The sequence below is a fragment of the Dipodomys spectabilis genome, unplaced genomic scaffold (genome assembly GCF_019054845.1).
Source record: "Dipodomys spectabilis isolate Male_0828 unplaced genomic scaffold, ASM1905484v1 ptg000003l, whole genome shotgun sequence".
Lineage (NCBI taxonomy): Eukaryota > Metazoa > Chordata > Mammalia > Rodentia > Heteromyidae > Dipodomys > Dipodomys spectabilis.
The window spans coordinates 10,975,646-10,996,430 of record NW_024870680.1 but is presented as its reverse complement, the minus strand read 5'-3'; the positions used below and the strand labels follow the sequence as shown (position 1 = coordinate 10,996,430).

Below are 20,785 nucleotides of genomic sequence, written 5' to 3'. Positions count from 1 at the left end.
GTGAGACTGTGCGGAGGTATAAGGAGACAGAGCACCACCTCTGGTCAGGAGGTGGGGAAAATGTGGGAGATCAAAGCAGTCTGAATTTCAAGTTGAGCTCTAACAGTCTTGATTCTGAAATTTGGGTATGTTATTTGGACCCCCCGAGCAACAAGTTGTCCTCATCTACAAAATAGGAATGTTAACAGCGACTCTGTGTGTCCCTGGAGAAAATAAATCATAAATGCCCAGTATTAAACACAGTGCATGACACATAGGAGGTGTTTAGTCATCATAATTACTATTTTAACTGTTAGTCATTGTATCTGTTTTTGCGTGTCGAAGAAGCTACACAATGGGTACCAGTATCCCATGATACTGATGTACAATATTCCAAGTTCAGAGCAAAGTGGAGTTGGAATCAATACTTCTGAGAAGCTAATTTACAGTCTCAGTGGGTGGCCTGATAATTCGCTGGCTCCTCAAATTGCATTTCAATATTTTACATTTACCAGATATATAGGTTTTAGGGCCAGTTGATGAACAGAATTTTATTTTACAGACTGATGTTTTCTGAAGACCAGGACACCATATGCTTTTAGGGGGTCTTCGTCCCTGAGAAACTTCATCTGGCCCAATGATTCTTGTCATTATAAATGTCCCCTTACACAGTATCCTCAGGATATGGCCATATATGAAAGAGCCAGACATCCAGACCCTAAGACTTTTCCTTCATTTTCTCTCCGTGAGTACAAGTAACAAGTTCTGCAGTTCTCCAGTGGCCTTACTGCGGTCCCATTGCTTCCTTCTGAAGTCAAGGGCAAAGCTCTGCCTGTAGCCTAGGTCTTCTTTAGTCTTCCTGATCAAATCCAAACACCAACTTGTCATTTCCATGGTTCCTTCTAGGACTCTTGTCTTTCACAGGAAGTGCAGACTCCCCAGCCCAGTAGCACTCAAGGCTCTTCATGCTGGACTGCTCCACCAATCTCACTCCTCATCAATAAATACCCTACACCCACAACACCTGCAGCATGCACCTTGCTGTGTGCCCTCAGGCCTGCCTGCCCCTGCTGTTCCTGTTTGTCCCCTTCTCTTTTATATGTATTCTTCGGTCCAAATGGTAACTTTTCTGGCAAACATTCCTGACTTTCTTTTCTGTGCATTGAAATCAGAGCACTAGTATTACAGAACACTTACTATAACACCATGGCTTTTTTCCTTTTCCTCCCACGGTCTCTCCTCCCTCCCCCTCACACTCCCCGTCCCTCTCTCCCTTTCCCTCCCCTCTTCTCTCTCAACCTTAGGGAAGACACTAGACTAGCCATTTTTATGCTTCTAATATTCAGCTTATTATCTTCCAGTCCACCAGAATCGCTGTTTTAACTACGTGGTATCTTCATTTTCAGCTTATTTAGGTAGTATTTAGATGGAAATGACTTAACTTTTCTTTTACTTCACAGTTAGGGGTTAGTGGTAACAATCCCCAATATTGGACATGTCCCCTGGGATCTATCCTGTATTGTAGCACAAATTTATTTCTCCCCCATTCTGGCTAGATAAAACCCAGTGACCTCAGACCTTGCTCTGTAACGCTGAACCAGCCACAGCTTTCTGCCTCCCCTCGACAGCTGGGAGGCAAGGTGGCTATTTCATTTCCTTGTGCATCACTCATGATGAGCTGGTGCTATCTACCTTGGCAGGAAGTGGTCCTCAAGGGAGAATGGTGAAGGCCCTGTCCACTTAGATTAGCCCCTTGACTTTCCAGTTCAGATCACCCTATACTTCCCTGGAGAAGTGTCATTTGCATGGAATTTCTCAGGTGGGTGAATTCCAGGACTTGGCAGGATTGCTCCACAGTCTACAAACATCATGGCTGCATTTTTTTTTGAGTGCTCAGGTACACATTTGTGATCAGTTCATCACAGGGAAAATCACATTAGCTTTGAACCTAGAAGATAAGTGTTCTAATGGAGGCGGGCCACCTAAGTAGTTTAGGTCCCTCAGCTGTCAGGGAGGAAAGCCCTGCTTGCCCTTGCAAATCGGCAATGTCGTTAGGATCACAGAGAATTATCCACAGCCCTTTCTGGTTTGTGGTGCTCTTTGGACATTTCTCAGTTCATTTCTTCCTTGTGCCACCTGGAACAGGAGCTATACCTGGATGTGAGCCACCCACCAGGACCTCCGGAGGCTGCAACACCTCCAGTTCTTGAAACAAGCTTCAGAGACGCCAACCACGGATGGGGAGGATTCTGTCCCACACTCTGCACTAACACTTGGCACGCATGGCTCCATTCCCTCACCACTCTCGTGTAAAGTAAATACTGTTCTTTATTCTTTCAGAAAAATGAGATGAGAGGTGAATCGACTTGACTACGGTCATCATCCCCTAAGACAGGTTCAACCCAAATCAGCTGGGCTCCTGAGTCTGTGTTCTTTCTACCTCGCTGCTGCTCAGGGCCTAGAAAGCTCGGCTGCCCTTATCCACTTGGGTGCACTCAGCCATCTCTGGATATTCAGTGTGCGCATCATCTTCTCTGTAATGAGTGGAGCTAGTCACAGAATTGGATCATGGCCCTATTTCTAGTATTTGGTGCAAAAGTCCTTGGGGACCCACATTCTTTTTCTGTTCTAGCTCTACAAATATAACCTTGACCTCTCTGGAAGCGACACAAAAATCATAGAGATCTCTGGAGCACCAGTCTTATTTTAATGAACAAAAGTCAGATCTCACGCTACCCTTATTTTGGAAGAGGTAGGGGGAGTTCCTAGTGGGCTGAGAGTTCCAAAAATTCTTATTACTCATCTGAAGTAATTAGTTGAACAGGTACTGATTTTTAAAAATACTATAGTGAACAGATTTGGTACTTAAATATATTTCAACATGAATCAGAACTACTTCCTTAATATAGCATTTTTATGCTCCCAAGGAATGTTTAATAAAAGAGGATATGAAGTAAAAAAAAAACAACCCAAACTTCCTTGGATTTTAAAAAAGTGAACCGGCTAGGTAGGGAGGGAAGGGATAGTAGTGGGAAAAACAAAGGAGGGGAGTAACAATGCTCGATAGGAAATGTACTCATTGCCTTACTCATATAACTGTAACCCCTCTGTACAGTATCTTTACAACAAAATATATATATTTAATAAAAAGTAAATCTGCTATTTTCCTTAAACATTTTTTGGCTCTCCTGAGGATTAGATGTTTAGATAATCAAGTTTGTCTTTTCCTCTGAAAATTATTTCATAGCTTTCATGTTTAGAATTCTGTGCTTTACCACTAAATTAAATAATTATTCATTTGTCAAGAAAACAAGAACAAAAAAAAATTATCTAGTCCCTACTAATTTTGAGTGAGAATTAGGGACTTTTGTCCCAGAGTGAGATCTGGCTTGTCCAAAGAAGCATCTTTTGTCCAACTCAGGGGCAGACCCAGCAGAAGTTAATTCACTGGTTCTCAGAGACATTGGGAAGAATGACATAGAGTCTGGCTCAAATTCCATTTCTACCGCCCACTTGATTTTGTTTTGTTACTCACTCACTTTTGGTGGGTAATCATATCCACTTCAGATGTTTACCTTGAGGACCAAAGTTACATGCAGAAGGAAAATTTCTGTGCACAGTGCCTCTCCCATTAAAAAGATAAAAGGCCCAATGAATGACTCCTTTTAAGCAAAGCTGGTCAACTTGAGAAAACCTCCAGAATATTTATGTTGGTGCATAACAGAAAAGCTAAGAATGTCAGATGTAATGCTGTCCTGTCCAATCTACGTTCTAGGACAGTTAAAGGCTCCTATTCAGTTAGTACAATATGGGTAACTAGGTTTCAGAGAGATTTGAATTCGTGTATACTTCTAAGAATAGATTTCCAATATTCCCAGGGAAGAGATCTGGGAAGAGGTGAGGGGGTGTATTCCTTGAAGGATCCAAAGAGGAAGATGCTCAAAGCATTATGGGTGTTGGCATGGACACTTCCAACATGGTGGCTGGTATGAGGCTGCTTCAGATTATCCCTCAAACATGTGCTCCATGTAGAACATAAATGCTATTACTGATGCAGAGATAGCTAATGAATAAAGAAGACAAACTTCTAGAACTTCTTTAATCCATCCCACTAAGGGGAATACACTGAGTCCCAAAGACAGGGAAGGGATTTGGCAATCTAGGAGCTAGTCAGTCAGAGTTGGAACCCAGGTTTCTGGTCTCCTGCTTGTGTTTAGAAACTGAAAGGCAGAGAATGATTTCCTTTTCCCTCCTGCACTTTAGTTTGAGTTGGAAATAGTTTTTAGCACCAGAGAAAACAATACATTGAGAAAAGGCAAGAACCCAGTCCTGAAATCATTCCTATAGATACATTAAAAGATCACTGAAGATCAGGACTAAAGAATACCCAAACCACAAATTATAGATGATGAAGAAACTGGTAATTAGAAAAGTTGGGTGGCAAGCTAAAGGCCACATGGGCCAAGACTTTCTCCAGCTGCTTCTGCTTGTATTACAGCTGTGTCACAGGCAGCTACCACCATTACAGAGAGACCACATATATTTCTGCTCTGAGAAAGTGGGAATATTTTTTATTTCTGATAATGGTAACTATGAAAAAAATTCTGTTTTTCTATTCAGGCTGCTGCTGGGAAGCTTAGGTTTAGTGTGATGTTCTATGTCATAGATGTTTCTTCTCTTTAACTTTTATTCCCAATTTCTACATGTATCTTTGGATGTCAAAGGACTCATTTCCTTACTGAGAAAGATGGAGCCATCATAGTAATCATAATATAACACTCCTGGTAATAAATTAAAATGATATGCTAATGTCCATCATATACTCCCAATGTTGTAATTATTATTATTGTTGTTATTGTTATTACCATGACCACTCTGGAATGCTCTCCTATGCCTGAATATGCTGAAACTTAACCTACAAACATCTTGTGGTCCTTACAACACTTATCATAAGCTCATGGTAGAAGCAAAAGCTCTGATAGATGAGCCACTTCTATCAAGAAACGACTCCATGTATATGCAATCATGGGTAGCTGCTTCACAGAGGGGTTTGGGAATAAAATGCTATAATTCGCATTTTTAATATTTTTAAAATAATTTTTAAAATATTTTTTATAATTGCATATTTCTGTTACCTTGTGAATACTTTATTCATATTATTTTTAAATGAAATTGTGATTATTACATAAACAACATACTGCCTACATAGAAGTAGGTTCAATAACTATTCGATATTGATTCACCATCCTAAAGACTTTCCTTTATCCCAATTTAGCACCAGTCCATGTGTTACCCCTACTGTGTGACTGACTAGACCCATTCTTGCTGGCTAGTGTTCCTGTGAGCCCACATGATCAATCTACTCGATGACCCAGCCTGGGGACCTTCAGGGCAGTTCCTGTGACCTACTCTGTCCTTTCTGGCATACCCTCAGATGGGGTCACTGGCACCTGAATTCCTCACTATCATGGCCATCAAAGTCACTCACTACATCCTGGTTGATGTCTTCATTTAGTATAAGGATCGAGTGCCTGTGGTATTCAAGTTCCTGTACCATGGTTTAAGTTCTTTAAACCCATTAGTTTAATCTGTCATGTCCACCAGATTACAGGGCAACTGGCTTGCTTTTCTAGAGTCAGAGAGTCCAGGCTTTTGCCACATACTTCACTTTTATTAATGACTTCCTCTCATTGGAACTGATTATTCCCAGTCAGTTCCAATCACTCAGGGCTCCTCTGCTACTGAGCCACCTGAAATCAACACGTGCAGCTTACCATACAACAACATGCAACAAGGCAGGGGAGAGACAGGAGATTCTCCACTGGTTGGCTTACCTATGTCTGAAATCTTTATTTCTGACAGAAGACAGGAGAGCAGGGAATAGAAGAAAGAATGAGGTGTTAGCAGCAGGGTTAGAAGCATTATTAGCAGCCTGAAAACTTGACAGCAATGGTAAGGTACAATACTGTAATAAATAAAGACTTAGGAGCTATGACACTGATATATTTTATACTGGATATTCCTTGTCAGTGAGTTCACTTACAAGCAGCTACATATCACAGAAGAGGCACAGTTTTACCTGCTCCATACTGCTGACACTTGGGAAGAGAACTAGCTTGACATATTCCACTGCTTTAACAAGGGTAGGACAGAGATTGGAACGGTTGGTTCTTTCCCCTGCCAGACACATGCCCAGAGACACCCTGAGACTGCTCTGTGTCTCTGCATGGGCACTGTAGTATGAGAGTTATCAAAGTGAGCCTACTTGTAGTAGGACACTGAAGTGGCTATGACTATAATTAGAAGGAAGGGTATGACATAGAGAGACAGGCCTACGGGAGAAAGAGTGGAGGAAAACATATCAAAATGACAGTATCAATGGAGTTCCTCCCCCTGCAAACATTGTGTATTCCTCTCTGCTCTACATGCTGTCTTCCATAATCAACACCCCACCTCCCCACCTCTAACAGCTCTCAGGGAACATGGGATGTCTTATTCGGAATTTGTGAAAAATGGAGGCCCAGAGGGGTTAAATATTTCGTACAAAGTTGTACAGCTTCTCTGGCAAAGTGACCCAAGTCCATGGTCCATGGGTCTTTCTATTATAGCATATGTGTGCCCTGGACTGAAAGAAATACGCACAAGGCTTCCTTTATCTTTGATACAAGTCAAGGCTGAGAAGAAAGGCAGAGGATACTCCATGGGTAGCTTGCTTCTCATTGGCCGGATACGTGACTTTCTAGGAGCTCACAGGCTGTGAGCATCCCTCATATGTCCTGGGGAGGGGCAGACATGGCAGCTGTTGGGCAGCCAGCTAGATTTTCCCTCATTCTTTTGGTAGAGAATAACCTTAAAAAGCATTATGACAAAATGGCCCTTATTGGGCCAGTGACGACTCTTTGACAAGGCAGAGCTGTGCAATGCTTTCAGAATTTGGGTTCACCATTCTAGGAGCCTGGATCTTGGGCAACTAAATTTCTGGAGCCTCCTTTTCCTCATTTATCAAAAGTGATAATAGCCAACAACTCACATTACTATTCCATGACAATCAGTAGGAGCCCAACTTGTCCTCTTGGAGGGAAGTTTTTCAGTTTAAGCCTTTTCCTGTTTACATGGTCCTAACCCAGACACAGGATAAGCCCATGCCCTAAAATAGGTGCTCAGTGCATTTCTCCTGGAATAAAGAGTCTCTAAAGCACAGCTTCTCTGTAACCCCAGAGGCTGTTTGGGTTGTAAAAGGGATCTGGTTCTGGGAGGTCTAAAGAAAAATGTCAAACCCTGAGCCCTTCTCCAGCTGCACACGTAGCTGTGCTTTACCACTGGGGCAGGGCTGAGTCAGCTGGTTCTGTGGCACCTGCAGAGCAGAGAGGCACTGCCTGGGTCAGGTCTCAGGTCTTCATCTCATGAATGCTCAGGTGAAAGGAACTTCCCCTCACTCTGATGAGTACTCTGTTACAGGGATACATACGATGACTCTGCCATCTGGGCCTCATCCACTATGCCATCCCCTGTTCCAGAAAAAGACTCACATGACCCATTCTAATCAGTTCAATGATAGGAAGCAAAAAGATCTCTCTGTCCCAACAGTGACTTCTCTTCAGTACAGTGCACAGGAAGGGAGGGGCAGCTCCTGAGCTGGGAGATGAAAAGTCCTGGAGTCTGACAGGTGAGGCCCATCCCATTCCCAGTCCCATTCCTCTTGGGCCCAGTGACTTAGGCTGTAGGATGGCAAGGAACCCCCATCATTAATTGTGGAGAAGGTACCCCACCACTTTCTGTACCTCAGCTCCAGGATGTTGGTGACATTTCCAGATGGAAAGATCCTGCGGATGTAGTTGAAGTCTCCCACGTAGAGGCTGCCATCAGAGCCACAGGTGAGGGCCATGGGGGCCAGGAGTTTATTGCCATCAGCAAGGCCATTGCAACTGGGGCAGGAAATGCTTCTCCGGCGCCCATTGCCCATGATGCTGCCGATGACTGGTGGTTGCTGAGACACAAACTGGTTCTCCCCATTCCCTTTGTGCAGGATGCCTGGGGACAGGGAGAGAGGAACATCACCATGGAGGGGGTAGGGAGTGGTTCCCTTTTTCTGTGGTAGACAACAGGGTTACCTTGATTTGCAAGGCAAGCCAGAGGTTTCTGCCAACGATTTCCAAACTTATCTCAGTGGAACCCAGAGGCACTGAGCAGGCTGCTCTGTATACTATAGGCCTTTATATATTGCTGTGGGCCTCTGTTATTCTCACTATAGGCTCTAGTATTGCACTGTTTTTACCACTATTCTGCCAGAGGGAACAGACCAGGCAGCCTATCCAAAGCCAGATAGACAAGAAAAGGCTGAGGTACCAATACCATCTCTTGACCATTCAGCTATGCAACCTCTCAAAGAGGCTGTACATGTCTCATGTGCCCAGCCCTCATCTCTGTACAACTTTGATTCTTTCTTGAATTTACCTGATTTTCTTTCCAACCATACCATTTCAATACAGAGACTAGGGGATTTTTTTCCCCCAAACCTGTTCTGGAGCTTGAATGCAGGGCCTGGGTGTTGTGCCTTAGCTTTTTCACTCAAGGTTAAGCACTCAATCACTTGAGCCATAACTTTCCTTCTGGCTTTCTGTTGGTTAATTGGAGATAAGACTCTTATTCCTGCCAAGGCTGACTTTGAACTGACATGTGCCACCAGCATCGAGCTAAGAGATTATATATTTTTCCTAGCTGTATTTCCAGTGCCTAGCGTAGAACCTGACATAGAGTAGGTACTAATGAATGTTTATAAAATTAATGAGGGAAATAGCCTCTTCTCACTAAGATGGAGTCAAGAGACTGGGATTTTTGCTATTAATGAACTGATTTTATATCTGACATAGGTCTCAGGTCTTGTACAGCTCTGGACCTCATTTTCCCATCAACAAAACAAAGAGTTTGAACTACTCAGATTAGTAAGCTTCCTGTCATACCTGCATTGCTTCTTTTCACTTTAGATAATTTTTTCCTAGCATACTGCTCCCACATAGACCCTGCCTACTGCTTCCTGCCTTCTTAGCTGAAGCCAAAGTGGGGTTTGGCTTTTATTGGTCACCAGAATCTCATCTCAGGCTGCCACCTGTTAGCTCTGTTGTCCTTTATTGAATGGATTTAAACATTTTTATACAGTCTAATCAATTGTGTTGCCATACAGTCTGTGCTTTTTCTAGGTTATTGTTTTATATTTTTCTCCCACTAATTCTAAATGACTATTTTTCACATTTTGATGTTTAAATATTTAAATTTATTTTGTGTACCCTGTAAAGTGGGAGCTTCATGTAGTTTTTTTTTTAGCTTTGTGAATTTTTTTCTCTAGATATTGAACCAATTTTCCTAGTATCAATTTCTAAAGGGTTTGTCCATTCTCCACTGTTAGATGATGTTATGACATACCATAGACCATCTTATTTACAGATGGTAAGTGGCAGACATTTCCAGTATAGGTGGCTATCCTTCTCATCGACCCTTTCTTTTGTCACGGTAGCTACAAAATTTCTGACATCTAGCTTGGCATGTGACCACTTAGGACAGTTTGTGACATCTTAGTCCCATGACAGTTCCACCCAGGATATTGTTCTGGCTAATGGCTCAGAAGGGGCAGTGGTATGGGCAGCTGCTGAGAGATCCCTTATGATGGGAGAGCTTGCTCCTGGTTCTTTGCTTTCTTCCTGGCTAGAAAGTGGATGTGAAGGACGGGAGCTTAAGTGGCTTCACCTAGGACCATGACCTTGGAATAAAGGCTTGAGTAGAACAAGGAAAAGAACCTGGGTTTCTGACCCTGCAGCCAGAGATCACCTGCCCTCCAGATTGGCAGGTGAGTGAGAAACCAACTTTAGCTTGTCTTCAACTCCATGGACTCTGTTTACCTGTCTCTGTGCCTGCACTACACAATTTCAGACTTTACAGCTTTCTAAATTAGCTTGGTAGGTGGTGAGTGCCTTTTCCATCTCTTATTTTAAGAATTACCTTCACCATTTACAAATCTTTATTTTACTATAACTGATAGAAGTAATTTGTCAACTTCCACCAGACCTGAGGTGGTTTTGACAGGCATTCATCATACGTACAGACTAGGCAGGAGGTATGTGACATTATTCCCTTGTTTCCCAAGATGGAACATGGTTAGTCTGAGTTACCTAAAGAACAGGTGTGATCATGGCCCTCGCGGGCTTTAAACTGCTCAGAGGTTTGACATTCACCCCTGGGTGCACTCTGAAGTCATAATCTTCTTGCCTTGGGCTCCAGATCTCCCAAATCGCCAGCTTTGGCTGTGGCATTGGCTTCACTACCCTCACTCTCTGTCCAAATTGCAACAGACCTTCTTTATAGACAGTCTTCTTCTAGATTTTAGCACGTTGACATATACTGTGCTCTCTGCTACCATGTTTACCCTACTTGATTTACAGAGCTCATCCTGTAGACTCTCTGAAATGCCAGCCAGAAGGTCTCTCCAGGGATGCTTTGATGAAGCGAAACAATGAATTCAGGACTTCTTGCCTTGCTGGAATCGCCTATCTCCTATCAGGATGGCATGGCCCAGGGCACAGCAAAGCCATTGCCTGGCAAGTCTTTGTCTCTGTTTGCATTGAAGTCTTGAGGCCTCTCACTACTGTACTCTCAGTGACAGGCTCAGAGGAGGGTCCCAACCAAAGTTTTATGACTCGGCCTTCTGACTAATTGGTTGCCTAGGAACCTATAAAATTCAAAATGTTTATTTTTTTGTTCGGATAGAAGACAAAGTGGCCCTAGCCTGACTCAGGGATTCTATCTTCCCATGTGAAAATTTCCACTTACCACTCTGGATGTTGAGGGCATGATGCTTGTCAAGGGTCCATCCTCCAAGCTTGGATGCATCAATTTCATAGCCCTGTAACACAGCAGTCCTTTTCTCCCACAGGATCAGATCAGGGCAGGATTCATATTCATAACCCACAGAAACTGAAGGAATGTAAGAAGCAAAATGCATAGGTAAGCAAAGCTCCACTTTGGTCCTTGGACCTGCAGGTGAGTCCCTCTGCTTTTCTTTCATGGAACAGGAGAAAGGGATCCTATTTGTACTTGTAAATTAAACCATTGAAATGACAACACAGTATGCTGAGACTTAAAACTTCTTCTTTTTTGTTTTCTTAAAAACACTATGTAATTGGGAAAAATTAAACAAATACATTATACTTTCCAAGGATCTAGTTAAATTAGTTCCAGGGAAATAACCTTTAATGTGAAAAATACTTTATACATAAAAGCCTTCACTATGGTATTAATGATTATAGTGGAAAATGGGAAGAACTTAAAGGTTCAAAACAAGTGAGAGGTGGGGCAAACCTATAAATGTCCAATCCAGAAATATTTCCACTGAAAATGATGGTTCTGATGACCACACATGACATGGAAAATGCCTTTGGAATCTGATGCTAACTAAAAAGACTGGTTACTGTCAGAGTAGCTGTGCTTTAAAAAAAAAAAAAGCAACTACAAGAACTACATATCAAATGAGAAAGCACATTAAAATGTTGTTGTCTTTGTTTCTAGGATTAAATATGACTTCTTTTTACTTACATCCATTTCTCAGTTTTTAAAATGCATGAGCCTGGTATTATTTTTTCATAAAGAAAAACTACACTCATATTTATAATGAATACATGGAAAAGGAGCTTAGCTAGGGTAACTGGAAATCAGAAGTTGCTTCTGAACCTAGAAACTGGTTTGAGATTTGAAAGCTTGAAAATGTCCTGTTTTCACTAATCCAGGCCTCTTAGAAGAATGGCCAGGGAGAGGAGCCAAATGGAAAGCTTCGTGAGCCTAGGTTTGTAACAGCCTTGTGGCTGATGTTGGGGAAGGACCCAGTAGAGACAGGATGGTATTTCTACCAAGTATCTTTCTGAATAGGTGTTATTTTCTGGGAAGCAATATTCTACATGTTTAAGACAGGCATTAACTGGGAACCAATTTAAGTTTTCTTCTAGATGCCATAAAAGTTGGCCATAAGGGAATGGACTGGAAGGTGTCTCTGTGCCCTCTTTCCTGCAACCCTGAGGCCTACTAGCAGTCACTACACCTTCTGGTCACTTGCGATCTCAGGAGAGTGATGTGGGATAGAATCCAGATAGAAACTATAATGGAGATCTGGGATAAATTCAGCTCTGTTCTTTCCTAGCTGTGCCTCCTTGGGAAGTCATCTGACTTCTCTCGGCCTCACCTTCTCACACTGAGTTTGGAGATAACCAACTTTTGACTCACAGCCTGGCTGTAGGAATTCAGTGAGATTCTCATGTAGTGGGAGTACATTTTCTGGAATAGACACTTTAAGGGCAATCTCTAATTGCCCTAAGTGTCAGCCTTCCCTTTTCTCTCTCTCTTATTCTTTCTTTTTAAACAGAACAGGACTTTTCTTCTCCCTTATTCTGCCTTTACTAGAGAAAAGGACTGAAGCTAGAATAGGGACCAAGGCATGAAGGGATTTGCTGAGTTACAGTGCTTAGTGGATACTTGCTGTGGGGCATTAGGCCTGCTGACTATCTAGTTTCATCTTGTAAGCCTTCCTGAGACCAAGAAGGCTCTGATCCAGAAGCTGCAAGGGGTACAGTCAGCCCTGGAAGCCCCAGATCCCAGGGAGGCAACCTCTGCTTCATCTCTAAAAAAAAAGAGTGATAACTACAGACATTGTTTCTGACTGGAAATAAGATGACAAAGTAACATTAAAACTTTTTTATTGTTCTACTACTGGGGTTGGAACTATGTTCCCAGTTCCTCCCTTTTTAATTTATTTTTCTTTTGGAATACAGTCTTGCTAATTTTACCTGGATTGGCCTCAAATTTGTAATCCTTCTGTGTTGCCTCCTGCATAACTGGACCTACAGGTGTGTGCCACTACACCTGGCCCCAAAACATGTTTTGATTTTGGCAGTACTACTTCCAGGTTTTCAGTAGTTTATTGGAGATAACAGTCTCATGGGCTTTCCTGGCCAGGCTGACTTTGAACCATGATCCTCAGATCTCAGCCTCATGAGTAGCTAGGATTACAGGCGTGAGCCACCGGTGCTTAGCAGTCTGTATCTTTTGACCCATCACATCCTATCAGTGCCTTTTGTGGACTATTTTGATTTTGTATCAATTTTAATGGTTGTGTTTTCTATATTTGGCCACTGTGGATGGCCACTGTGAGGTCTTAAAGGTATTCAAGTCCTAGATATTTTTGGCCTGAGAAGAGGAAGGAGGGAGCGGTAGCCGTGGAAGTGGAAGAGATCCTCCTCTCCCCCATTCCTGTGTGTTGCTCTCCCTCTGAGGACACCCTGCCTGGGAGGGGGCAGGGCTGGGTGAGGGCTCACCGAAGGCTTCAGAGAGCCCATACACCTTCTGGTTGTAGACATCTGTCTTGTCCCAGATGAAGTGAAAGGACAGGTCTGGGGCTGCAGCGAACCACTTCCTGAAGAGACGGCCCTCCACCGCCACCATGAGGTGGACCTTCATGAGGTTGAAGGGAATGGTGGGGTGTGTCAGGCTGATCCTCAAGACAGACTTGTAGCCAGCAGTGCGGCTGCTCAGGTAGCTCAGCCTCATCTTGCAGCCAGAGATGATAATTTCCTCCTGCAGGGCCTACAGCAAGACAGATCACAGCAAGCAACCATCACTGACTCACCCAGGGAAGGGGAGAGGGCCACAGCTGGATGGATTCTGGGTGTGTAAGAGGCAGAAGAGGAAGCGGAAGGACAGGAGGTGAGAAGAGGGAGAAGGAAGGGGAAGAAAGCAGGGGAAGCAGAAGGGAGGAGGAGCAGCAGGAGGAAGGAAAAGAAAAAGGATGACAAAGGAGAAAAGGGGCTGAAGGAAGTGGAAAAGAAGTCCCCAAGACCTCATTGCTGAGGACGAGCCTCTGGTAGGTCCTCTGTACAACATGCATGATAATGTGAGATTTATTGTGAGACTGAGCACACTAAATGTTGCATGTACCATGATGTATGTGCAATACTAAGCAACATGCTGCATCATCCTTAAATATTGTAGACCCTTCAGTTCCAGTATGGTCATATATGTAAAGTGCTCAGTATTTCAATGTTATTTGGGAGGACAGAGGCACTTCTGGAAGCAGGGGTTACTAAGAAGAGGGACTTTTCTTTTTTCTTTTTTCCTCTTTCCCTCCCCCCACCCTCTCTTTTTTATGTGTCAGTACTGGGGCTTGAACTCAGGGTCTGGGTGTGGTTTCTTAGCTTTTTTGTCAAGGCTGGCTCTCTTGTGACTTGAGCCACAGCTCCATTTCTGACTTTTTGGTAGTTAATTAGAGATAAGAGTCTCCTGCCTAATGTGTCTTCGAACTGCAGTCCTCACCTCGCAGCCTCCTCTGTAGGTAGGATTATAGGCATGAGCCACCGGTGTTCAGCTTTTTTCAGTCTAATGTAGACAGATGTAGACAGCTGCCTAAAGCTTTCCTAAAGTCAGATCCATTTCCCATGACATTCCTTCCCAAGAAAGTAACCAAAACACTCATTAGTCAGAGTCGAAAGCCCTACCGGATGACAAGGGCCCATACTAATCCCCAGAGAGGCTGAGCTTCCAGCATGGGGTTCTAGGGCAAGCTGGATCCTCACCGGAGCACCGAGTAGTGGGGAAGACAGTGCTTTATCTGCAGGGCACAATGGGCTCAGGCCCACAGTAGAAAGAATCAATGAATGCCAGATGATCAAGCAATGCGGCTTGATTAGTGTGGCTGAGGAAGTTCATTGGCTTGATGTACTGGGCTCTCTCAAGAAAGAAACAATAAATCAGTCAAGGCTGTGTCCATTTAAGAGACAATGATCACGTTACTGTATTTACAGAGATATTGGGTCTTTTTCCTTCTGTCTGATCCATAGAAGGGTATGAACTAGTCAGCCCCAAGGCCTCACAGGTCTCCTAAACACAGGAAATTCTAGACATTGGGCCTAAATCAAAGCATTGACTTAAATCACCATTTACTAGTTCCTCACAAAGCAGGCTCTATACCCTGGGTGAGAAGCAGACAGGACTCAAGTGCTGGCTTGCTGCTCTCATAAATCTTTCCCTGCTTTAGTGTATGTACCCTTCACAATTTACATCTCCTAGCACTTGCAAAGGCTAACCAACAACAGCACTGGGAAAGCCCAAGAGTTTGTCTTCATGAGTCTGACAATAAGCAAGGTTTGTGCCCCTAACTGGACCTGTAGGCACCTAGCTCAGGGAGCACTCTAAAGAGGGTATGACTTTCAAACCTCATTTGTTCCAAAGCCTCTGCTCCTGGGAAAAATGGCTGGGTAGTGTGGAGCCAAAGTTCAGTTACAAATTGCTTCTCTCTAGCAAGTTCTGTCTCCACTGACAAGCATTTCATCAGAAAGGTCAGCCAGGCCACTGAGATGGGAGACAGGCACCGAATCTCTGAGAAGGAATGATCTTTCAACCTGGACGTGCAAAGAGAATTTCGAAACGGTTGTACTTCCTTCTTGTGAGCTGGTGTTAGAAGCCACTCAATGGGGCATGTGCAGCGATGTGTTTGCTCAGCCAGGCATGAAATCCCCAGACATAAATGTATAAAATCTCTGCTCCACTGAGTACAAGGCGACCCATTAACATGCATGTTGCTTGAGTTCTCATTAGGCAGGCAGGGTGGCTGGGGCTTCTAGACTTTCAAGCTGCTATCTGTTCCCTTCCTTAGGCTTTCCTTTTTGCTGATAGATCCCACACTGGGCACAATGAAGGACATTCAAGTGAGCAAAGCTTTGCTAGGCAAAGACTTGATCTTGATTTCCATCATGTTAAAAATTCATCTTTCCCAGTGATTTCCTTTTAATGATAATTAAGCAAAAACACGTGTGGGGATAGATTTGAGCCAAAGCAATCCTTAACTGGCATGAGGAAAGTGTATGTTAAATAATCTTAATAATAATGATAAATAAAAATTTATTGAGCACTTACTAGGTACCAGACATTGTGCTAAGTACCTCAAACTTATTTTCCTTATTTCATCTTTATTATGATACTCACTACTTGAGATCTTGCGGCTTACTCCTCTTTGGTAGTACTTATTTATCAATACTTTCAACAGAAATACTGAGAGAAGAGACACCCTGGAAGCTGGGGAAAAGGAAAATGGAAGTGAATTGGATGGTAGAGTGGAAAGGAAGAGTGATGATTAAAAGCCCTGGTGTGGCAGGCAGGTCAGACACTCATGTAATTTCAGAGAATAAACTAGGTGACCCTCATGCCTGCTGGCCCAAACCTGTAGGGGTGCTTTCTGTCTGAGAAGCATCCCTCTATGTCTGAGATCCTTTTCCACCTGTCTCCCAATAGAATAAAAGCATGGAGAGATGTAGTTTGGAAGTCTGGGTACCTGGATTTCTGGCACAATAGGGCCTTTCTCAGCACAGGAGCTAGCAAAGGACGTTAGTGGGGATGGAGACAGAACAGGGTTGGGGCGGGCGAAGTTGCTCAGGTCACAGCTGGGAATTTCATTCTCCTCATGTCGCATGATGATGGTTTCCATGACAAAGAAGCGATCCCAGGGTAGCCAGAGGGTGTGTTCCTGTGTGATGAAAGGTGTCCGCTCGAACCTCAGGATGATGGAGATGCCACCATTGGTGACCAGGTCAAAGCTAGCGGGAAGGAAAGAAAAGGGATCAGGAGAAGCAGGATCAGGAGGAGAACACGAACATACAGAAAGGAAGTTACCATCTTTGGTTACATGCCTCCCATCTGACCTTAGGAGGGTCCCAGACCCTGAAGTCACAGCCAGATCCAGTGTGGCCACACCTTTCCCCCACCTAGCCACACCTCTTCCTGTCCCTGGCCTAGATAAGTCCTGGCCCAGAGGTGGGTCCCCCCCCTTTCCTTTTTCAGCCATGCCGCTCCACCATGCATGGTGGGGGCAGCAGTTTGGTAAATAAACTTCTTTTCCTGCCTGAAAAAAAAAAAAAGAAAGGAAATTACACAAAGGGTCTAAGTAACTCGTAGAAGACTCTAAGACTTGACTACAGCTGCAAAGGGTAACTCCAGAAAGTATTTATTGTTGTTGTAGCAACATGATTCACCATGGGGAAGTCACAGAAGTCAAGTTAACCAATGAAGTAGAGAGCCATCTTTCAGGACCTAGGACAGCCTCTGCTGTGGTGTTTCTTGGTACCTGGGGTCTTTGAACTAGGTTAGAGCTGAACCCTAGTGAACAACTTCTACGCTGGGGGTTAGGAATCCTTAGGCCTAGTCCTGGATTTGTCATGAACTATACAGTATGGTCTCCAGTAAGTCATTTAGCCACCCTGCTCTTCAGTTTTCTGATCTGTAAAATGCTTAAAAGATTCAGCAGGGCACACCGGTAGATCACACCTGTAATCCTAGCTAATTAAAAGGCTGAGATCAGAAGATCACAGTTTAAAGCCAGCTTAGGCAGGAAGTCCATGAGGCTCTTTATTTCCAATTAACCACCAAAAAGCCAGAAGTGGCACTGTGGCTCAAGTGATAGAACACTAGCCTTGAGCACAAGAGCTTGGGGACAGTGCCCAGGCCCTGAGTTCCAGCCCCAGGACCAGTACACATTTGCATGCGTGCTTGCATATGCGTGCGCGCGCACCCGTGCACACGCGCGCACACACACACACACACACACACACTCACATATACACATAAAATGCAAAGGTTCACATGATTATTTTTTTGAATCTTTTTTAAATTTTTGTTAGTTGTGGGGCCTGAACTCTGGGCCTGGGTGCTGTCCCTCAGCTCTTCAACTCAAGGCTAGCACTCTACCACTTGAGCCACAGTACCACTTCTGGCCTTTTCTGTATATGGGGTGCTGAGGAATTGAACCCAGGGCCTCAGGCATGCGAGGCAAGCACTCTACTGCTGAGCCACCTTCTCAGCCCCTCACGTGGATTATTCTTAAGAGACTAAGATTCTATGATCCTTTAGGATTTGGCTAGGTTTATGACAGATTACTGACCAAAGGCCTTCACAATTAAAAGTTGCTTAGCAGTTTAGAGATAGCACAATTCGTATCCCAGTCTTTTAAAAGTACAAGGGAGAAAGAGAAGGCTGAGTACCAGCCACTCAGTTGAGATGAGATCTCCATGACGGTATGTAGAGAACAGGTAGACCAGCCTTAGTCATGGCCCTCTGAGGACTATATAGGTCTGAGCAACTGTCTTATTTTCAACACTATACCAAATATGCCTGTGCTATGATGTCCCCCAGGCCCTTTCTCACCTTAGACAAACCCCTGCTAGTCCTTTCTAGCTTCAGGCTTGTCGGAGATCATATAGGCAGAATGTTTCCTGTCTCACCCCAAACTACACTGTACCAAGACTCAGCAAGAAGCATGCCTGGCAGTTGCTGGTTTCTGATACCTTAACTCCCCACGAACAAACCTAGCAAGGCACTTGCCCTTCCAAACTGGCATGGACCATTTGTTTAAAATTCAAAGAAATGGAATCTTTATTTGTACACTTCAACATTTCTGCAGAGCCCAGCTCCATGGTAGGGTGTGGGCAGATCTCTGGGTTCTGTAGCCACAGGGATCAGAAGCCAGCTAAACCCAGGCTGTGGACAAAGGGCAAGGATGCCCAGTGTAAAGCAAGATATGTCACTATTCCTGCTCTCTGAATCTGCTTAGCTAAGGAGAGTGCTTGGCTGCTACGTAAGGTTCCTGTGTTCGGTGTATGAAACCTTAGTCTAGAATTTTGTTCTGTTCTCTACCCAAAACACCAAGTTTAAAGTCATGTAATAGCTGAACCATTGGAGCAGACCCAGACCCCTATCCCAGTTTGATGTGATAGTCTTGTTCACAGAATCACCATCAAAGAGCTCTTTAGTAATTACTTCTAGTGACCAGGCCATAGGAGGATGGGCCCATCTTTGGCTAGTTATGACTATCAGAACTTTTTTAGGTTTTGAGTTGTCTAGGTACTGTTATTTCTAGTTCCTGCTGTACCAGCCTAGTTCTACCTGCCCCGGTGACTTGGCCACAATGGGTCTGTCCACCTGCCACCTGTGCCTGCAGGGTCTCTTTGGACAAAGTCCCTGTAGCTATGCCTTTTAAAGTGAGTTTTCAAGGCCTGTCCTCATCTTGCACTTGTGAACAGTTCAGATGTCACCATCTCCACACAGCCTCAACCAATCAGAACCCAGTTCTGTCCCTGAGGCTCCCAAGTACAGTGGGCTCATCTTAAACCTGACATCACATTGTCCTGTGATTACTCATTTAGCTCTCTGGCCCAGGGACATTTAGTCCTCTGGGTTTCCAGGAACAGGCCCAGTGCTTCATGGTTAACATTGACAGAATGAATGCACATTGTGAATGTCATCTGAGCAGGCTGTCCTCTGAAGTTAACCCTGTGCTTACATGTGCAGCTGCTTTGGGAGACTCCAATACAGATTACGCCCTCAAATGCACTGCTCCAGCTTGCTCTCTCTGGTACTCCTACTAGCTGTCAGGATTTTACATTCAACTACTTTGTCCTAGTGTCACATCCTCTCCCTCAGTTTGCTATCCCCAAGCTCCGCAGGCTGATTCCTGTCAGCCTTTCATCCACTTTGGCTGCTGCTCATCCAGCCCTTTTCTGTGCCAATCATGGTATGAAGTCAGCCACCTTCATCCTGCAATAAGTAATGATCACCAGAAGTAACAGGGTGAAAATTTATTTGGAACCTAGAGTTTAGCTTGTGACCCTCCAGGAGACTATCCATGGCTTTGGGGAAACACCTAGAGAATGACTTTTCTGTCACAGAGCTAAATAGCATCTGTGCTTTGACAGAACATTTTAAACTAGCAAACAGAAGTCTGGCCAGACTCACAAGCTCCCTTCACGAGAGGCTGAGTGTGGAGAGAAGGAAAGACAAACAAGAAAAGACATGTTCTTGAGGTTGTGAGCAGGCTTAGGCAGCCGGCCTTGCCAAGCACTGAGTGTAGTGGGCTGGTGAGGATACCTTGTTTTAGATATGAATGTGAACTTGACCCCAGAAAGAAGGCCTGGTTCTCAGGTGAAGCCCATTCAACTCAGAGCCAGTCTAAGCATGGCCACTTACTGCACAGGTGAGTGACAATACCTTTCCAAGCCTCAATTTCCTGGTCTGTAAAATCTAGCTGATGATCATAATCACTTGGCTGGGTTACTAATTAGACAAATGTGTGATGGATGGGAAAAGCGCAAGGCCCCATACATTCTCAGGGCATCATGCTTTGTACAATTCCATTTTTCAATTCAATGAGCCTGAACTGTTTTTCTTGTCTGCTTTTCTTTTTTCTTCATGACATCTACTTTCCATCTTTTTTTGGGGGGGGGGGTCGTGGGGTCTTGAACTCTGGGCCTGGGTGCTGTCCCTCAGCTCTTCAGCTCAAGGCTAGTGCTCTACCACTTGAGCCACAGCGCCACTTCTGGCTTTTTTCTTTTTGCTTATGTGGTGCTGAGGAATTGAACCCAGGGCCTCATGCATGCAAGGCAAGCACTCTACCACTGAGCCACCTTCCCAGCCCACTTTCCATCTTTTAAATGATCTCTTTGGCTATAATCTCTGCTAGTGTTGTCTGTTCTGAGATCCTGTGATGACTTGTAAATCTTGTGTGTGTGTGTTGTATGTGTGTGTACTGGGGAAGTAGCCAAGGAAGCTGGAGAGGGTGTTGTGGTGCCTGCCTGAAAAGTGAGATTTTCACAGGCAAGTCGGGCCCAGTTCCTGGATTTCATTGTGTGTATATACTTTCACCCCTAGCCTTATGGTTGCTCCTAGTTATTGGAGGCAAGAGAGAAGGTGGGTCAAGGAAGAGTAAAGGGGAATTGGCCAAGATGTTCCA

At 44.1% G+C, this 20,785-nt stretch overlaps 1 protein-coding gene across 6 annotated transcripts in view; it reads right to left on the bottom strand.

Moving 5' to 3' along the window:
* The window catches only part of Tenm4 (teneurin transmembrane protein 4), a 411,966-nt gene that overhangs the window by 46,204 nt on the left and 344,977 nt on the right, over positions 1-20,785 (bottom strand). For 4 of the 6 annotated variants that reach the window (XM_042690345.1, XM_042690322.1, XM_042690315.1 and 1 more), the window contains 5 exons: positions 16,340-16,601; positions 13,332-13,599; positions 10,801-10,944; positions 7,761-8,010; positions 5,814-5,834 (listed from right to left, as the gene is read on the bottom strand). In XM_042690345.1, the coding sequence (XP_042546279.1) occupies positions 5,814-5,834; positions 7,761-8,010; positions 10,801-10,944; positions 13,332-13,599; positions 16,340-16,601 (945 nt within the window). The remainder of the gene's footprint in view (positions 1-5,813; positions 5,835-7,760; positions 8,011-10,800; positions 10,945-13,331; positions 13,600-16,339; positions 16,602-20,785) is intronic. The other 2 variants (XM_042690339.1, XM_042690307.1) reach the window with 1 other exon arrangement.